Below are 17,418 nucleotides of genomic sequence, written 5' to 3' on the forward strand. Positions count from 1 at the left end.
AGTTGATTGACCTAAATTAAGTGCAGTACTACACCATCACCAAAAATTAGACAAATTCTAATAAAACTACCAGTTCTTCAGTCTGATGATTTTAAAATATTTTCCCAGTAACTTTATCTGTATTATGTGTGAGCAAGCTATATACAATGTTTGAAAAGTATGTTTATATAACAGAAACTTTTAATGGTACCTTGGCATATTTTTCCTCCTACTTAATTTGAGAATACCTGATATATTTTCATTTAACAAAACCTCTGCTTTAAGAAACCTAAAATGTTTACTTAATTTTATTGTGATTTATGCATCCATCTTATGGGTTCCTAGCGAGCAAGATGCTAATTCTTTAAGTGGTCAGACATTTACTATTTTCTGGCCCTTAACTACCACAAGCAATCATATTTGATGCCCCTTAATTAGAGCACCTTTTTTTCTTTCCAGGTTCTTTTTCCACCTCAGCAATCGAGACAATACATTTGCTTACCATGCTGCTCTCCTAAGTGTTCTTTTGCATGTAAATTAATCTTGATTCAGTTTACACTGTCATGCTGAGTGGTACAAATTGCCTATAACAATAAAACAGCATGAGTTAAAAATAAAGGGGGGTGGGAAGGCAGATTGAATGTGTGCCTTACTTGATAGGATGTTACTTTGCTTTATGCCAATACATTAGCTGACGATAATGAATCTTCTGTTCTGAAAAGCATGGTTTAGTTGATTTTTTTAATTTTACTTCAATGGAGCAGTACCTTGTCTTTTATAGAACAAGTTAGACAAACCATTAATGACAAGAGTGTTAAGGTTAAATATGAAGCAATGCATTCACTTCTCTGAGTGCTATCCATCTTTCCATTTACAGGAGCTTGACAAAAGTACTGGCTTTGTACAACATTTCCTTTAATTACATGCTGCGGGAAACAGGCTTTTAACATAAACATAGTTGCATTCATTTATTCAGCAGTTGCTCTTCAATAGAGCTTAATGGAGAAGGTTTAAATCCTAAATGAGTACACACATCTCTCAGCAGTGTTATGTCAGCCACTGTGCTTTACTTAAAAGCCATGCTTGACTGTGAGTGTAGTTTTTAAAGCTTTTGCCTAATATTGAAGTTAAGCAGCCTAAGACAGAACATAGTGTTTCTGGAGTTTGAAAGTAGTTAGTAAAAACTGCTCCTTATTACTAGATAGTTCTATTTTCTGTTTGGTGGCATCTTTTTATAATGAGAGGCTTTAGTGTCTTCATATCCTTAATCAGAGGGAGTTTTTACAATTTCAGATTACATTTGCAATAAATAATTAAATACATAAGGCCTAAAGGCTCAGGGTCCTTTGGATACATGGTATCAAGTTTTACAACTTTCATAAATTTTGTAAATTATATGTTTTAGACATCTCAAAAAGGTGTCAATGACTTATGTGACAGCTCCAAATATGACATTTATTGTGGTTATTTTGTTTTATTTAATTAAATCCTTGGCACTGAACTTCAACATATTTTCCAAATGTTCTGTTTGCTGTTGAATTTGTTTCCCAAACACTTCATATGAGATTCTGGTGTTAATGGTGTGTCTTTGTCAACTATAGTGTTCTGGTTATAATTGTTCTTCACCTGGTTTCTTTTTAAAATACTGCTTGAAATGTCTCTAGGATGTTTTTTTCGATTTACTTTTTTTCCTGTTTTCAAACTTGTTGCTTTGGAAATTTCATTTTGTGCCTTTTCAACAATTCTAGTTCTTTTCATTAGGCAGATACAATTAGGCAGCTCCTTTCATTAGGCAACCTGAAGGGTCCCTTAAAAACTTGGAGTTTGTCACATTGAAGCTGTGCATCATGTAATGATACTAGTTATTAGAATCACTTTGCTTCGTCTTCAAAAGCAATATGTAGTCATCTTTGAATGAATGGAAAATAGTAATAAAGGGAAGAAGACATTTTTACCAAGTAGAACTTTGGCTCTGAGCTTAAAATTGATGATTTTCATGAAGAAATCAGTAAATCCAAGCCTTCTTTTGCTTTTGTAGGAATGTTAACAGGAATGAATGAAACCTCTGCTGTGGTCATCACTGCACCACAGAATTTCACTCCCTCCATGATCCTTCAAAAGGTTGTGAATGTGGCCAACGTCGGCCCAGTGCCTTCTGGCCAAGATAATATACACAGGTAGGTCTCATTTCATGAGGAGAACTTGTACAAGTACATAAAATTTAATTTCCTTTTTTCTTTGAAAATAATCTTTAAACATGAATGTACCTCCCATTTTTTTTTCTGATTAGTATTTGGTTGATGGGTTTGGGGTTAAAGCCCTTCTTCATTTTATAGTGTATTACATTGGTTTGACTTTTCCTGAAATACAAAGTACATCCACATTTTCATATAGCTTGCTAATTTTGTTGTTGTTGTTGTTTTACCTTTTTTTTGTGTGCCAGTCCTGAGGCTTGAAATTAGGACCTGGGCACCATCTCTGAGCTTTTTTTTTTTTTTTTTTGGTTGGTTGTGAGGCTTGAAGTCTGGGCTTGGGCGCTAGTCCTCAGCTCTTCAGCTCAAGGGGAGCGCTCTACCACTTCAGCCACAGAGCCACTTCTGGTTTTCTAGTAGTTTATTGGAGATAAAAGTCTCACGGACTTTCCTTGCCCTGGCTTTGAACCATGATCCTCAGATCTCAGCCTCCTGAGTAGCTAGGATTATAGGCGTGAGCCACCGAGCCACTGGCGCCGGCTCTGAGCTTTTTTTTTTTTTTTTTTTGCCCAAGGCTTATTGTACTGTTCCACTTGACCCACATCTCTTTCATATTTTTGTGGTTAATTAGAAATGAGGGTCACATGGACTTTACTGCCTGAGGGAAAGTCTAGGCTGGCCTTGGACCTTGATCCTCAGATCCCAGCCTCCTGAGTAGCTAGGATTACAAACATGAGCCACCAGTGCCCGGCTGACTTGGTAAATTTGTCAAGATGCCTTCCATGAATCAGTTGAGGTTTTATTTTATTCTTGCCAGATCCAGTAGACCTTTAGATATTCTAAATTAATTTCAATACTTAATTGAAAGTAGTTAAAAAACTAAAAATTGAAGAACTTCTTATAAATTAGTGGAGTTAGACTCACCTTTTTTTTTTTCCAATTGAAAGGAAGTTTTAAATACAACAAAGACTTCCTTTGCAAAGAAGTTCCCTAAGAAAGCCTTCATGGGGAGTTGCTAGACAACTGTCATGGACTAAGTACCACTTCTCTTTTCAAACCAGAACTTTCTTTACCACTAAGCATTAGAAGCATGAGATCCAAGTCGCAAATATGATTATCATGTTTGCTTTCTTCATATTCTTATTAGTGCCAGTATTTTTTAATTTAAATGAATATTTATTACTTAACCACATGATTTTTGCATAGTCAACTCTATGGGCTAAAGGGAATCATTGCATCAAGTGATTTTGTGGTATACTTGTGCTGTTAAAAATATCTTTACCCTATAAACCTTAAAAACTTTTTTTTTTCAATTAAGGAACAGCCAAGACTCTATATGCAAAAAGTACCAGGATGGTAAGGCCCAGCCCTATCATCATTGGGACAAGCTAATATTTCTTCTTATGGGCTTTAATTTCCACATCTGTTTGTTTAGAGATGCCTAGGAGAGTGAATGGTTATCATACTGGTATTACCATGTAAATTTAACTTACTATCAGTTAATTTTGTTCAAATGGGAAAATTAAGCAGAAGCTTTCTCAGTAAAAGTTAAAAAAAAAATTTGATCTAAGTTTTCTGGGGTTTTTTTCTACTTAAATACTTTGCTTCCCTAAATGATTTTCTCACTCAAAAGCTACCTTATTTATAAATCCTTGGAATTATTGAAATAATACAAATAATACAAAATACAAATAATACAAAATGTTTATTCATCAACTCCAACTTTTGGCTTATTCAGTATGACAGTTGACCTGATGCATCAGGTATCCCTCAACACTACAATCTTGTTTTGTTGTTTTTATTTGTTTTTTTGGCCAGTACTGGGGCTTGAACTCAGGGCTGGGGCACTGTCCCTGAACTTTTTTGTGCAAGACTAGTGCTCTAGCAGCTACCACAGCGCTACTCTGGTTTTCTGGTGGTTAATTGAAGATAAAAGTCTCACAGACTTTGCTACCTGGGCTGGCTTTGAATTACAGTCCTCAGATCTCAGCCTACAGTCTTGTTTTGCTATTTTTCGTAATGCACAAAAAACATAGGAAAGCCATTGTTTATGTTGGAACTTGTAGTTTAGTCTCTGTTTAGTATGTAGGTCATTAGGGAGGACAGTTGTTTTATTTTTTACTTTTTTAAAAACAATAACAATCTTTTGTTCTTTAGAAGGAAAAAAAAAAACCTCAGCTAGGCACCAGTAGCTCACATACCTATAATCCTAGCTACTCAGGAGGCTGAGATCTGAGAGTTGAGGTTTGTCTTCCTAGATTCTTGTCTTCCTCAAGATTCTTTATATCCAGTTAACCAGCAAAAAGCTGATAGTAGAGATGTGACTTATGTAGTATTGCACTAGACTTGACCAAAAAAAAAAATTAATAAGCAAGGCCTAGCATTCAAGACTTTGTACCAATAAGAAAAAAAAAAGGAAAAGGAGAAGAAACTCAAAAGATGTTCTCAAAACTATTAGATAATATGAAAGCATTTCCCTACTGGAAGACTAGACTAGAAAGGACATCTAGCATAATTGTATACTTGTTATTGCATAGTTTGCCTGAATGTCTTAATATCTATACAAGTAATTTAAATTATTTAAATTAAAATTCCTACAGTTAATTCTTAATTATCTATGCTAATACAGAGGAGAAACATAACTCAGAACCATCTGTGTTTAACTCTAGAATTCAGACTCAAACTTTCTATACATGATCCTCACACATAAGTTAGGTGTCTTGATATATTTCTAGCTCCATAATTAGTGGCTGCTTTTTCGGCTTTGTATTTAGAGGAGGAGCTCAAACAGAGTCAAACATGAATAGAATACCTATATTTCTTTTTTTGCCAGTCCTAAGGCTTCCACTCAGGGCCTGGGCACTATCCTTGATCTTCTTTTCCTCAAGGCTAGCACTCTATTACTTGAGCCACAGCGTCAGCACTTCTGGCCTTTTCTGTTTATATGATACTGAGGAATCGAACCCAGGGCTCCATTCATGCTAGGCAAGCATTCTACCACTAAGCCACATTCCCAGCCCCATTTATTTATTTGGTTTTTGTTTGTTTGTTTATATTTTTTGTCTCATGGGATTTGAACTCTGGATGTGAGCTCTTCACCTCCATGGTGAGCACTCTACCACTTGAGTACCACTTTCGGTTTTCTGGTGGTTAATTGGAGATAAGAGTCTCACAGACTTTCCTGCCCAGGCTGGCTTTGAACCATGATCCTCAGATCTCAGCCTCCTGAGCAGCTAGGATTAGAGGTGTGAGTCACTGGCACCCAGTCCCCTATATTTCTTTCTTTCTTTCTTTCTTTCTTTCTTTCTTTCTTTCTTTCTTTCTTTCTTTCTTTCTTTCTTTCTTTCTTTCTTTCTTTCTTTCTCTTTTGGGGGTCAGTCATGGGCTTGAACTCTGGGCTTGGGTGCTATCCTTGCACTCTTTAGCTCAAGGCGAGCCCTCTACCCTCTACAGGGCCACTTCTGGTTTTCTAGTGGTTTATTGGAGATAAGAGTCTCACCGGCAAGGACTTTCTTGTCAGGGCTGACTTTGAACTACAATCCTCAGATCTCAGCCTCCTGAGTAGCTAGAATTACAGGCATGAGCCACCGGCGCCCGGCATTTCTTAAGAGTAGTTTGTATTCTCTTCTTAGTTCCTATCAAACTTAATTGAAGGTAACTTATTTACTTTTATTGATAAAGTATAGTTCTAATAATGTTCTTAATTTTAGAAAGTTTCCAAATCATAAATACCATAATAGTTGTATTTTCTATATTAAAATAATTCACATTGTTATTATCTCTATATACCATTGTCTATACCTTCGTGCTCATAGCAATGAGAACAAACAATTGTTTATAGGATCTGTGCTAGTGCTTTTCATTTAAAATGAAGTAGCGGTTACTGGTATTTATAAATACCAGTATATTCTTCTTGACCATTTAATGAAAAAGTTCCCACTGTTTAGTACTAAAGTAGTTTATTCCTGATACTCTCCAAACATTCAGTATTTTTACATCAAATACTGCATAGGAGGATACTTATAAGAAATTTTAGGAAGTGAACCTTTGTTAATATGCAAAGGTACGTAATAATAATGTAATAGGAATTTTAATTGGGTGATTAATAGAAAATATTCCTAATACATCAACAGAAAATGGCTGCTATTAAGAAAAAGTCAATTTAAAAACACAAGAATTTACTTCACAGACTTAGAACCTTTTCTAAATAGTTAACAATTGGAAAGATCAATTGACAAAAGCAGATCTACTCTTAGATTACATGATTTAGTATTTATTTTCTAAACAAGTGATAGAGTCAGAAAGCCATACAGCATACCATTCATTACTCACTATTAGCTTCCTATCTGTGTAGATACTTTCTGTTTGGGAAGCTTCTCTCTGAGAACAAAACATATTTACTGAGCTCTACCTTAGGGTTTTTGGTGCCATCCTGTTGCTTTCCAGATTGGAGTTATCACTTATGAAGGAGTGACACAGGAAGAAACATTTATTAAATAGGTAGTTGAATATTTTCATTTATTGTGTTAGCTATTCATATTAAAACATATGAGATATGCATTGTAAAAGTCTTAAAAGGTATAATATAAGTACTAACAAACTAATCCATAAATAAAGTAAATGCAAAGACAGAATGGTCAGCATTACACTGTATATAAATGGACTGCAAAGGAAAAAAGGTCAAGAATTCATATGTTCTAAAGGAGGAGATGAGACAGAACAGCTCATATAGGAATAGAAAAAAAAATGGTGATCCTCTGAGGTAAATCCAATAGCATTTATAAAGGTGATTCATATTCAGTGATGTAGAAACAGAGGAGTATTGCTTTTAATGTATTACTTGTTCCCTGGTAACAGTGCTGAATACTATAATCACCAAAAAACAGAAGACTAAAATTCTGTAGTTCTAAAACCTCTAACTTTTTTCCTGTAAAGAATCACATGGAAGATTCCTGGAACTCACCTCTAAAACTTAGCTTAGCTTCAGCACATGTAGATCAGGGTCCCAGAAGCTGCCTTTGGCCAATGCTTAAGTGTTTCTAAGGCACATATTCTAACGTCCACAGCCAGACTTGCACTTGCATTATCGAGAGCTAATGATAGTCTCATGGCACATCTTAAAATATTTTTCCTATATTTATCTATTTCCCTTAAAAAATAGTTAGTTTGCTTGCTTTTTTGTTTGTTTGCTTGTTCATTTGTTTGTGCTTAGAGAATCCTATGCTTTCTAAACCCAAGTTCTACCCTGGAGCTGCACTTCTAGCTCCAGGTGAATTTCTTTAATTGGGATTTTTTTTCTTTTAGTTGCCTCTGCAAGACAGTTTATTAGTTACAACAGTACATGAGTCTCGGACCATAAGTATATGTTTATCTTTCAGTAGTCTCAACCATTTTATGTATTAACCCATATTCACAAATTCTGGCATGTATGTAAGTATTATCATGGAAAAGAGTTCATATCATATACTTATCTTGCCATTTCAAAATGGACCTATGTAAGGGAACAATGATAGATGTCACTGTGAAGACAGATGCCTTGTCTCTTCCATGAGTCTACATTAGATCTTAATAAGATCCTGGAGCAAGTTTCATTATTAATTTATATTTAGTAGTCATATTCCTTCCCACTCACCCTTCATATCTTAATTAGTATCATGGCATTTGTTTATTTGTTCTTTTTTTTCACTTATAACTTTGAATATACATAGCTTGTGGATAAAAACAGTATTAGTAGAAGGAATGTTTTACTGTTGTTACTTAAGTTCTTAACTAATTAGGAAAGTCTGGTGCTGTGACTTGAACAGTGTATCCATAATAATCATGGTAACTTTTATCAGCACAGATTAAGACAATATCAAGTTTAAAATAAAATTTTTGTTATTTAGTTAAATATACAACAACTTGTTTCATTTCTAGGCCTTAAACTCATCTAATTATTCACTGTTATGAGACTGCTTAAAGATTATTAGGATATATATTAATAGGGAAAATACTAGTATATGTGCTTTTTCTAGCCTAAAACATATCATTATGCCTTCTTCTTTCACTATCTTTTGAGGACCTTTGTTAAGGATTTTGCTAATATGAGGGTTACAAAATCAAATTCAGTCTTTTTTATGCAGTGCCTAAATTTCCTTTTGTTCAGTTCTTATATTACTTGACTCTTAAGATGATGTTTTCTGTATTTTTTCCCTTGGTAATTCTAGGAGATTTAAATTCTGGGTATTTTTGGAATATCATAATATAAAATAGTTTTTACTTAGCAAATATCATTTGATACCTTGGTGCCCTGCTTCTATAAACTCTGAGACAACTGCCAACCTACTACTTCTATCCTAAAACAAAATTTTGTATAAACAGCTATTGATGTAAAAACATCAGGCTTAGGTCTTTCTGGCACTCTGAAAAATTCTGAGGCTCCAGCAAAATTGAAGAGTTTGAGAACATTTTTAGTAATCTAGTTCTTTCTCAGGCTAGTGATCATCCACTAGGAGGCAGCACTGCTTTTTAGCTGACTGAACTGTACAGACTGATCAGTCTTTCATTGAAAAGCAAATGCAGGCTTCAGTTAATTTTTACACAGAAAAAAATACATAGCTGTTTCCAAAGTAATCAACTACACAGCTGAATTTCACTTTAAAACATTCTGTATTTAAGTTTTATTAAATTCCACCATTTTTGAGATTGCATCTTATAATGCAACAGTTTTGCTAATATGAATATATTACTGTTTTCTGTAAAAATGAAAGAAAGGTATTCTGGATTGACAAAATTTGGAAGGAATCAAAGAGAATGAAATAGAGTTTGTTTTACATTCGGTTTTCTCTTGTTAACCCTATCTCACTCCACCCAAAAAACAAACCAGAAATGCTCCAAAGGATGTTTTATGCCTTCTTTGAGGAAGTACATTTAGATTTTTTTTTAACTTTCTTTTATAAAGAAAGAGACTGCATCATTGACTTGCTAGGGTAAAGAGTAATTTTTTTATACCTTATAAAAATTAGAATAGAAAGTAGAGAGTCCTAAATTGTGATGATCCTTTATTTTTTTTATGTTAACTCTTCTCATCTGAATGATAGAGAAAGTAGTACAATATTGTCAGGCAGTTTTTTAAATGAGGGAAACTACTCATTTGGATAAATTCTCTAAGCTTTAATCGCATATAAATTTTTTTCCCTGAATTCAGTAGTATAATGGGCTTCACGTTAAAATACAATTCTATAGTCACCAAATAGAATTTTTTCAGGACTTCCAAATACCCTGCCTGTTTGAATATTATCAAGGCAATAAAGATTTATAATTTTTAAATCCTTTGAAGATAATGCTCCAAATCACCATGCTTTGTATTGATGTTTAGGAGGCTTATTCAAACCAGTATTTCTTACATATAATGATTGTGTGACTTCATTACACATTTGTCAACTTTGGACTAATTATTTTTATACAGCTAGGGCAGGGCAGTGCATCTTGTGATCGTCTTTCTTACTAATAGGATTCTGTCTGCTTCAGCAGGCAGTAATTGAAGGCTTCATGTACAGAGAAGAGGAAAAAAAAGTTTTAGCCTGAGTGGGCCATTGTCACAGCTTCTGGTAACCAGTAGAACAGAAAGCACAAGAAAATTGAACTCAGAATAGAAAAATCAGAAACCAGGAAGACTATCCAAGAGAAGAAAAAGCATGTCTTAGAGCTGTTGCATTAAGTGTAGCAAATCTGATTGTAAGAAATTTTGTTTGCGAATACTCTGCTGGTTGATAACAGCCTATCAGATAAGTATTTTAATGTTCCTGTTCTTTTAGCATTTTACTTGTTAGAACAATTGAGTTGCAAGACATCTTTTCTTTCTAACAAAGAATATTTATGGCCCATAAACAGTTCTTCAAGTTAAAAAGAAGTGTAACTTAAGTTATCTGATTAACTTCATATTCTGAAGGTAATATACTTTTAAGAAAAATGTATATATTTTATTTGCTTAGTTTTTTTGGTTCTAAATCTTAAAATTGAATAGATTTAATGTTAGTTATTAGAAATAATAGACAAAAAGACATTTATAAAGATGACATATAGATCTATCTAAATACTTTTGCCTTCTCAGATGGTGACTATAAGTTAGCAAGTGCTTAGTGGTAGAATGAAATGAAAACTTAAAGAAAAATATCTAGATGGTAGCCTTATAACAACGTGGAACCCATCATACATAGGCAATACATCTTTAACTGTCATTCATGTATTTGTTCTCATTTTTGTGCATCTGGTTTCGAGGTTGATTGGCCTCCCACCAGCCCCTCCCAGGTTATAGCTCCATTCAAAAAGGTTTCTATAATTTTCATTACTGGTGGCTTTTGAGAGAGTGGCTATTATTTAATTTTTTTTAATCTTTAAGGGCAGGGATTATAAAAATACAGCAAGATGCATGAGTCACAGAATACAAAAAGATCAACATGCAAATTTTGCAGGGAAAAAATTTTCCTTCCAAGTTTGTATATAGAACAAAAATAAGTTATATATTTATTAGATAAATAGGGAAAAACATAATTTATCTGTTGACTAATAAAAACAAATGTTAATATTAAGAGAATGTGTGTGATCTGGAGTCAGTGCTTAGGTTTGAATTCCTACTTCACTGTTCACTGGCTCTGTGTCCCTGACCAAGTACCTCAACTTCTATGGACTCCAGTTCTTCATTTCTCATTAGTGACCTGCCTAATATGGTCAAATGAAATAATGCAAGTGACATACTTAGAACTGACCATCAGTCACGTGCAAACACTTAATAAACAGTAGCTGTTATTATCATTACAGTGATCAAAAACTTCTGTGCTTCTGAAATTTTTGAGACCAAGTATAGAGGCTCTGATGTCATTGAATTTAGTAAATCAATATTTATAATCAAGATTTCTTACATGCAGAAACTTACTGGTTATGGTTTACTAGCTAGTACTCTCTATAACTGTCTTGTTAAAGGTATACTAAAACATTACTTGTTCAGAAGTGAAATGATTAATAACTTTTGGGGAGTGACTTTTACTTTCCATGGACCCAAACAAATCATTTGTAATCCTGCTGTGTTTCAATTAAATACATCCTTTTGAACTGTGAAATGAGATTGTCAGGGTGTCTGGTCTCCTGGTCTGCTTTAAAGCACTGCTTCCACCAGGTATGCCCACCAGAATAGTTAGAAAGTTTTGCACCAGTTAGATTTTGTTGCTAGGATGACTTGCTTATTAGTAAGTCCACTACAGTGGAAAAATGTGCCTTTAATCATTAAAGCACAGATAGTGTTGTAATAATAGGATTTCAGAAACATGTCTGATATTCTGATTTTAATCTTTGTTAACATACTGACACCAAAACTGATGTTTATCTTTACCTAGTTTGTATTATTGGTAACATTGACTCTTACATTTTTAATACAAAAGAAACAAAATGTGCCTTGGGGCTATTCAACCCAGAAATTCAAACAGTGCCTCTGTGTTTCTATTCAGACATAATCTTCTCTATGGTCTCAAGGCAGAAGTGTTAAATAAATAAAAGGCCAAATGAGACTATTGTTGACATAATTACAACCCTGTCAGAAAGAATTGCAGGTGTAATGACCAAATCTGTGGGAACATAGTGCCCTCATATCCTTTGATGGCATTAACAGAAATACAGAAACTGTATTCTTCTATGAAAGCAGAAGAACCCTAAAATTTTAGACACGAGAAATGAATAAGCCTGCAAAGAGTGACAGATAAGGGAGGATGTTTGAAGGCTGACGATCTTTGTATTCTCTTAAAGATGAAATTGAGGTACACAGTTCCTAATCTTTTGTGAGATTTGTACATCTGAAGTCCAGATGTAAGCAGGTTACAGTAGAAACATTGGTATGAGTTTTGTTCCCATACTAGTTATTTACAGTTAGTTTGTCCTTGCAAGTTTCAGTGTGTTTGAAAACAGTAACAAATAGATGAGCAGAAAGTTTTATAAATGTACTTTCTTGACATCCTATTGGGTAATGCTTTAAAATACAACTTCAAAGTATGGTTAATATTTTAATTGAATAAGATTACCATATTTGTTTTGCTTTTATTGCATTATTCTACTTGCTGTTTGAAAACTGATTTTCATGAGTCTATTTAGACCAAAAAAATGTTTCATTTGGATTTTTTTTAAGAATTTAACATATTATAAGATCTTGATATCATTTTTTAACCCAAAAAAGAAATTACTTTTCATTTAAAGAGAATCTGCTTCCTGCTTAAGTGGCTAATATTTTAATTAAGTCAGGAGTGAAGTTTTTCTGAGTGTCTCCTGATAAACTCCCTCTTTTATGTTGATGGTAATTAAACAGATCCCTGAGGACACCACAGCCTCTGTGCAAGGCCCATGCTAATTGTCAGACATGAGACACTGACCAGTTGGTTTGCTCTTGAATAGTCCACAGCGTGCTGTCAGCGCAGTTTTATTTTTATGTATTGTGAGCTGTTGTCAGGGCTAACTGGGTGCCATTGTGGCTGAAGATGTTGCGCAAATTGAGGCAGATGGCTCAGATTCAGACACGTGTCATACAGAAAGGGGAAAGGGGATTGGCCCTGCAAAGTGGGGTCACAGCAGGTCACAGACCTGCTTTGCACTTGTTAGTGTTTTCAAAAGCTCATGTGCAGCAACTTTGTTTTTCTCCAGTCATCCCTGCAATCACACTCCCTCCTCTCAAAAATATGTGGGACATGCTCCATGTAGAAAATGGAGGCAAGGGAGGCTCTCATCCTCTTCTTTCCATCTGAGGGCTCAACTGTGTAAGCAGAATGGATCAGAAGGACTTACAGGGCTTGCTTTTTAGGCAATTTAATTGTAGTGCTTAAAAGGCTAGGTTTGCTTTTAACTCCTTGCAATTAGCAGGTTCTTCATGTCTTGGAATTTACTAACAACACATTAGACCTCAAGTTTCTTCATTATATTCTAAAGTAAAAAGAAGGATCTAAGGTTCTAAACATATAGGGAGAAGAGGAGGAGGAGAGAGTGTGAGGTTGTACTTCACTGTCATGTGATTTTGTCTAATATCATCATTAGCATTAGAGAGGGAATTTGAATATTTTTACATGAGTGAATTCATTGCGAGTAAGAATTTTATAATGAACATAAAATTATCTAACTTCTTGCATAATCATTTTCACATATGAGGAATTAAAATTTCAAGCTCTTTGAGAGCCGTACCTGTTCTTAACATGTTTTAAAAATAAAAATAATACTTGCTTATTTTATGGGGCCTGTGCATAGAGACATGTTGAACACCAAGTAAATGAGTGCTTCCCAAATCTACCATAATGAAGAATTATCCACATGCAGCTATGGTTCAGAAATAATTTAAATAGGCTTCCTTTTCTTATTCTGTTTTTTTGGGTTGTTTTTTTTTAATACACCACATCTACCTGCTTAGGGTAAGCATAGACTAGACAACTTACTGATTTTTCAATAACTGGCTTTGAGGTTTTGGCAGTAAGGAACCCTCAATAAATTCATTCAAGACAAAAAAAAAAGAGTTACTTCAAACTATTTGAATTTATATTGTCTCCTCCTTCCCTACCCTGCCCTGATAAAAGGTCTCTCTTTTTTTCTTTTTTTCTTCCAGGTTTGCAGCTAAAACTGTGCACAGTGGGTCATTGATGCTGGTCACAGTGGAACTGAAGGAAGGCTCCACAGCCCAGCTTATCATCAACACTGAGAAAACTGTGATTGGTTCTGTTCTGCTGCGGGAGCTGAAGCCTGTCCTGTCCCAGGGGTAACCTGCTTACATCTGGACTTCAGAACCTGGCACACAACAAAAGTGCCTGGCATCCACTACTGCTGCCTTTCATTTATAATAATAGCCCTTCCATCTGGCAGTGGGGGAAGAATACACTCTTGACATTCTTGTCTCCTGCTTTAGAATGCTAGTGTGTATCTATCATGTATGCAATACTTTCCCCTCTTCACTTTGCTAACCAAAGAACAGATAGATATTTTACTGTCAGTTATCTCAACTCTTGAATCCATGTGGCATTTTCTCTGTCTTCCTACTTCCTCATCTTCCTTCTCTTTTCTATCAATGATGAATATGAATCAAGTATTTAAAGTCTATTGGAAACCATCTTTCCTTCAGCAGTAAGCAAAAATTAGCAAAGAAATAATCTAAATTGTCTTTCAGCCTGGTATATGAAAATGAGATAATACCTTTTAGAATTAAATGCAAAAGCATGGTCTGCAAAATTTTTTTCTTTGAATTTTCTGGTATTATAATTGGTTATTGACAGCTGTCATCATGTTATCCCTAAATAATAAGATGAATAAACTAGCATATGAACACCATTTGTCTTTGCATTTTAATGAGAAACTGTTTATAATCCAGAAGTTCATTTGCTAAGCTTTCTTTATTCTAAAGTAAGTATCTTGAATTAATATTATACAAAGAAGCAATGGAGTTGCTGAAAGAAAAACTAATTTTAAATCAGGTAAATTTTCTAGCTGTGCTACAGAGTATTTAACTCCAAAGAAAAAATTAGTGTGTTTAATAACAAAAGCAAATTTTTTCATGTTTATTAAGCAAAATATCTATTTAAGTGCAGTGTTAGTCTGTTAGTTGAGATCTGATTGTGTGACCAATTATACCTACAGTATCAATTTTTGAATTTTGTTTTTCCTTTACAAATCATACTGCCTAACTTTGATGGAAGCTGTTATATACTTAATTATGTAACAGCTTGTTTTATGATCAGTTATATGAGCATCTTTCCATAGAATAGTAATGTGCTATCTTAGGTAAGTATTTTTAGGTAAGTATCTTAGGTTAGTATTTTTTTCATAATTGTACTGATAGTCAAAAATACATTTAATTTTTTTTCTTTGCTAGTACTAGGGCTTAATCTCAGCTTCATGCTCAGCTTGCTTGTTCATGATTGGTGCTCTGCCACTTGAGTCACACTTCTAGTCTACATTTTGTTGGTTAATTGGAGATGGAATCTCATGGAATTCCTGCCATGGCTGGTTTTGAAACATAATGCTCCTGATCTCATTCTCCTACGTAGCTAGAATTATAGGCATGAGCCACCAGTGCCCAACTTCATCTAACACTTTATACTTTTTTTAAAAAATCAGTTGAAATCTTATTTGCCTTTCTGATAGGAGGTGATGGATTTTGGTATAATATATACCAGTCATTTCCCTTTTTTAAGGTCCACATAACTAATGGTGTGTTTTTTTTAGAGACAAGTTCTCACTAAATTCTTGGAACATACATATATTAAGAAGAGTGAAACAGGATATGATTTTTTTTTTAATTTTCAAGCTTGTGAACTAGAAAGAGTAAACATGATTGCTAGAATTTTTGTTCCTGAAATATATCAGTGACCTTGAGTAAAGAGAGAACATTCTGGTACATATAATGACCTTTGGTTCTGTAAGACTATATGACTAGTGAGGTTATAGCCACCTTAGTTTGAGTAAGGATACTGTATGAGGTTCTCACAGTGATGAAATAGCCTAATCAGGCATTTCTGAGATCCTATACCTGTTGCCAAGTGACAAATGACTGTATTACTATAGAAGCCTTTATGTTCTCATCCTGCAGCTTTGTATGCAGTGGTAAAACTGACACCCAAAAACAGCTCTTTTAATTGCAGTCCATTGGCATTTCCATTATTAACCTTGCTCTTGGGGCTTTTTTGTCCTTGGATTTGTAGTAGGAACTTCTTGAAATATTGTACAGACTATACTCATTGTCACCAGGAAAAAAGGAAGTATGATAGAAAAGTTTTTATTTTTCTTAAATCAGGGCCTTCATCTTTGAAAATAAGTTACCCATTTGTATTTCCTTTTGAATTTTTTTTTAGCTGCCAGCTATTAGATTTAAAATCTATAGTATAGTATAGTATAAAATCTATAGCTAATAGTAAAATGGTACATATTGATTATAATGTAGACTACCAGTTAAGATCAATTTAACATCAATACTTTATCATTAAAATGTTTTCATGTAAATGAAATCAGAAAAATGACCAAATTTAAAGTTTGACAGTGATTCAGAATTCTTTGCCTCATATTTTTTTAACTTTGTCATAATCATGATTACCTTTTAAGTTATTTCACTGACTCAAGTTAGTAAATGTTGAATTTTTTAAATTTTGGCATTTTTAAAAATTTTAGTTTTCACTTGAGGCACATTTTGTGTATACCAATCTTGAGGAATAGCTCTTATAGTAAATTTCAGACTGAGCTAAAGGAAAATCTAAGATAATTATTTTTGTTCCTTTCTGTAATCTCTGACCTTATAGATATTTTAAAAAGAAGGAAGAATCTTCTTTTGGAAGAATAGGAGGGGGAAAGAGCTGTATGATACACAAAATTATTAGAGACTTACTATTTTCTTTTTTTTTTTTTTTTTGGGTCCGGTCGTGGGGCCTGAACTCTGGGCCTGGGCGCTGTCCCTCAGCTCTTCAGCTCAAGGCTAGCGCTCTACCACTTTGAGCCACAGCACCACTTCCGGCTTTTTTCTTTTTTGCTTATGTGGTGCTGAGGAATCGAACCCAGGGCCTCAGGCATGCAAGGCAAGCACTCTACCACTGAGCCACCTTCCCAGCCCACTATTTTCTTTTTAAAGACTGTGTATGCATGGTCAGGGGTATAGTCAAATATAAGATGATGCTCTACACCTCCTTTCCTACCCCCAAGAAACCTTGGCAATGTAATTAATTGGCAGTAAAGAAATGAAATAGGTGAGTGCCACCAGTGGCTCACACCTGTACTCATAGCTACTCAGGAGACTGAGATTGGAGGATAGAGGTTCAAACCCAGCCTGGGCAGGACAGTCAGTGAAACTCTTTATCTCCAATTAACCATAAAAAGTGCAGAGTGGAGATGTGGCTCAAGTCAAGAATACTAGCCTTGAGTGCAAAAGCTCTTTTTAACTTAGAGAAAGTTTTTGTGATCATTTTCACTATATTCCTGAGGGTTTCGATGAACAAAAAGAGGAAAAGAGGGAGGAGGGGAGAAAAGAAGGAACCAAGGATAGCATATTTACAATAGTGTTTATTATAAACTTAGACAAATGCGATTAATAGAAAAATCCATCCTTGGGTGGACTAGATTTTTTTCTGTATCTTTACAAAGACATCTCCCTTGTTTATGTGTCTACCTGGGAAGTAGCTTTCACTACCACCAACCCAGTGCTTTGTCTTGATAGCATCACTTTTGTTTCTATACTTTGTCATGGAGTCAGGAAATTTTATGATCTACT

General features: G+C 34.4%; 1 protein-coding gene across 1 annotated transcript in view; it reads left to right on the forward strand.

Moving 5' to 3' along the window:
* Ap3b1 (adaptor related protein complex 3 subunit beta 1) overlaps positions 1–14,495 on the forward strand; it is a 229,246-nt gene extending 214,751 nt beyond the window's left edge. The window contains exons 26-27 of the mRNA XM_070031216.1: positions 2,018–2,156; positions 13,780–14,495. Of these exons, the coding sequence (XP_069887317.1) occupies positions 2,018–2,156; positions 13,780–13,933 (293 nt within the window). The 3' untranslated portion in view covers positions 13,934–14,495. The remainder of the gene's footprint in view (positions 1–2,017; positions 2,157–13,779) is intronic.
* Positions 14,496–17,418: the final 2,923 nt, after the last annotated feature.

Source organism: Dipodomys merriami, unplaced genomic scaffold (genome assembly GCF_024711535.1).
Source record: "Dipodomys merriami isolate MVZ:Mamm:240054 unplaced genomic scaffold, mDipMer1.0.p SCAF_20, whole genome shotgun sequence".
NCBI classification, from domain to species: Eukaryota; Metazoa; Chordata; class Mammalia; order Rodentia; family Heteromyidae; genus Dipodomys; species Dipodomys merriami.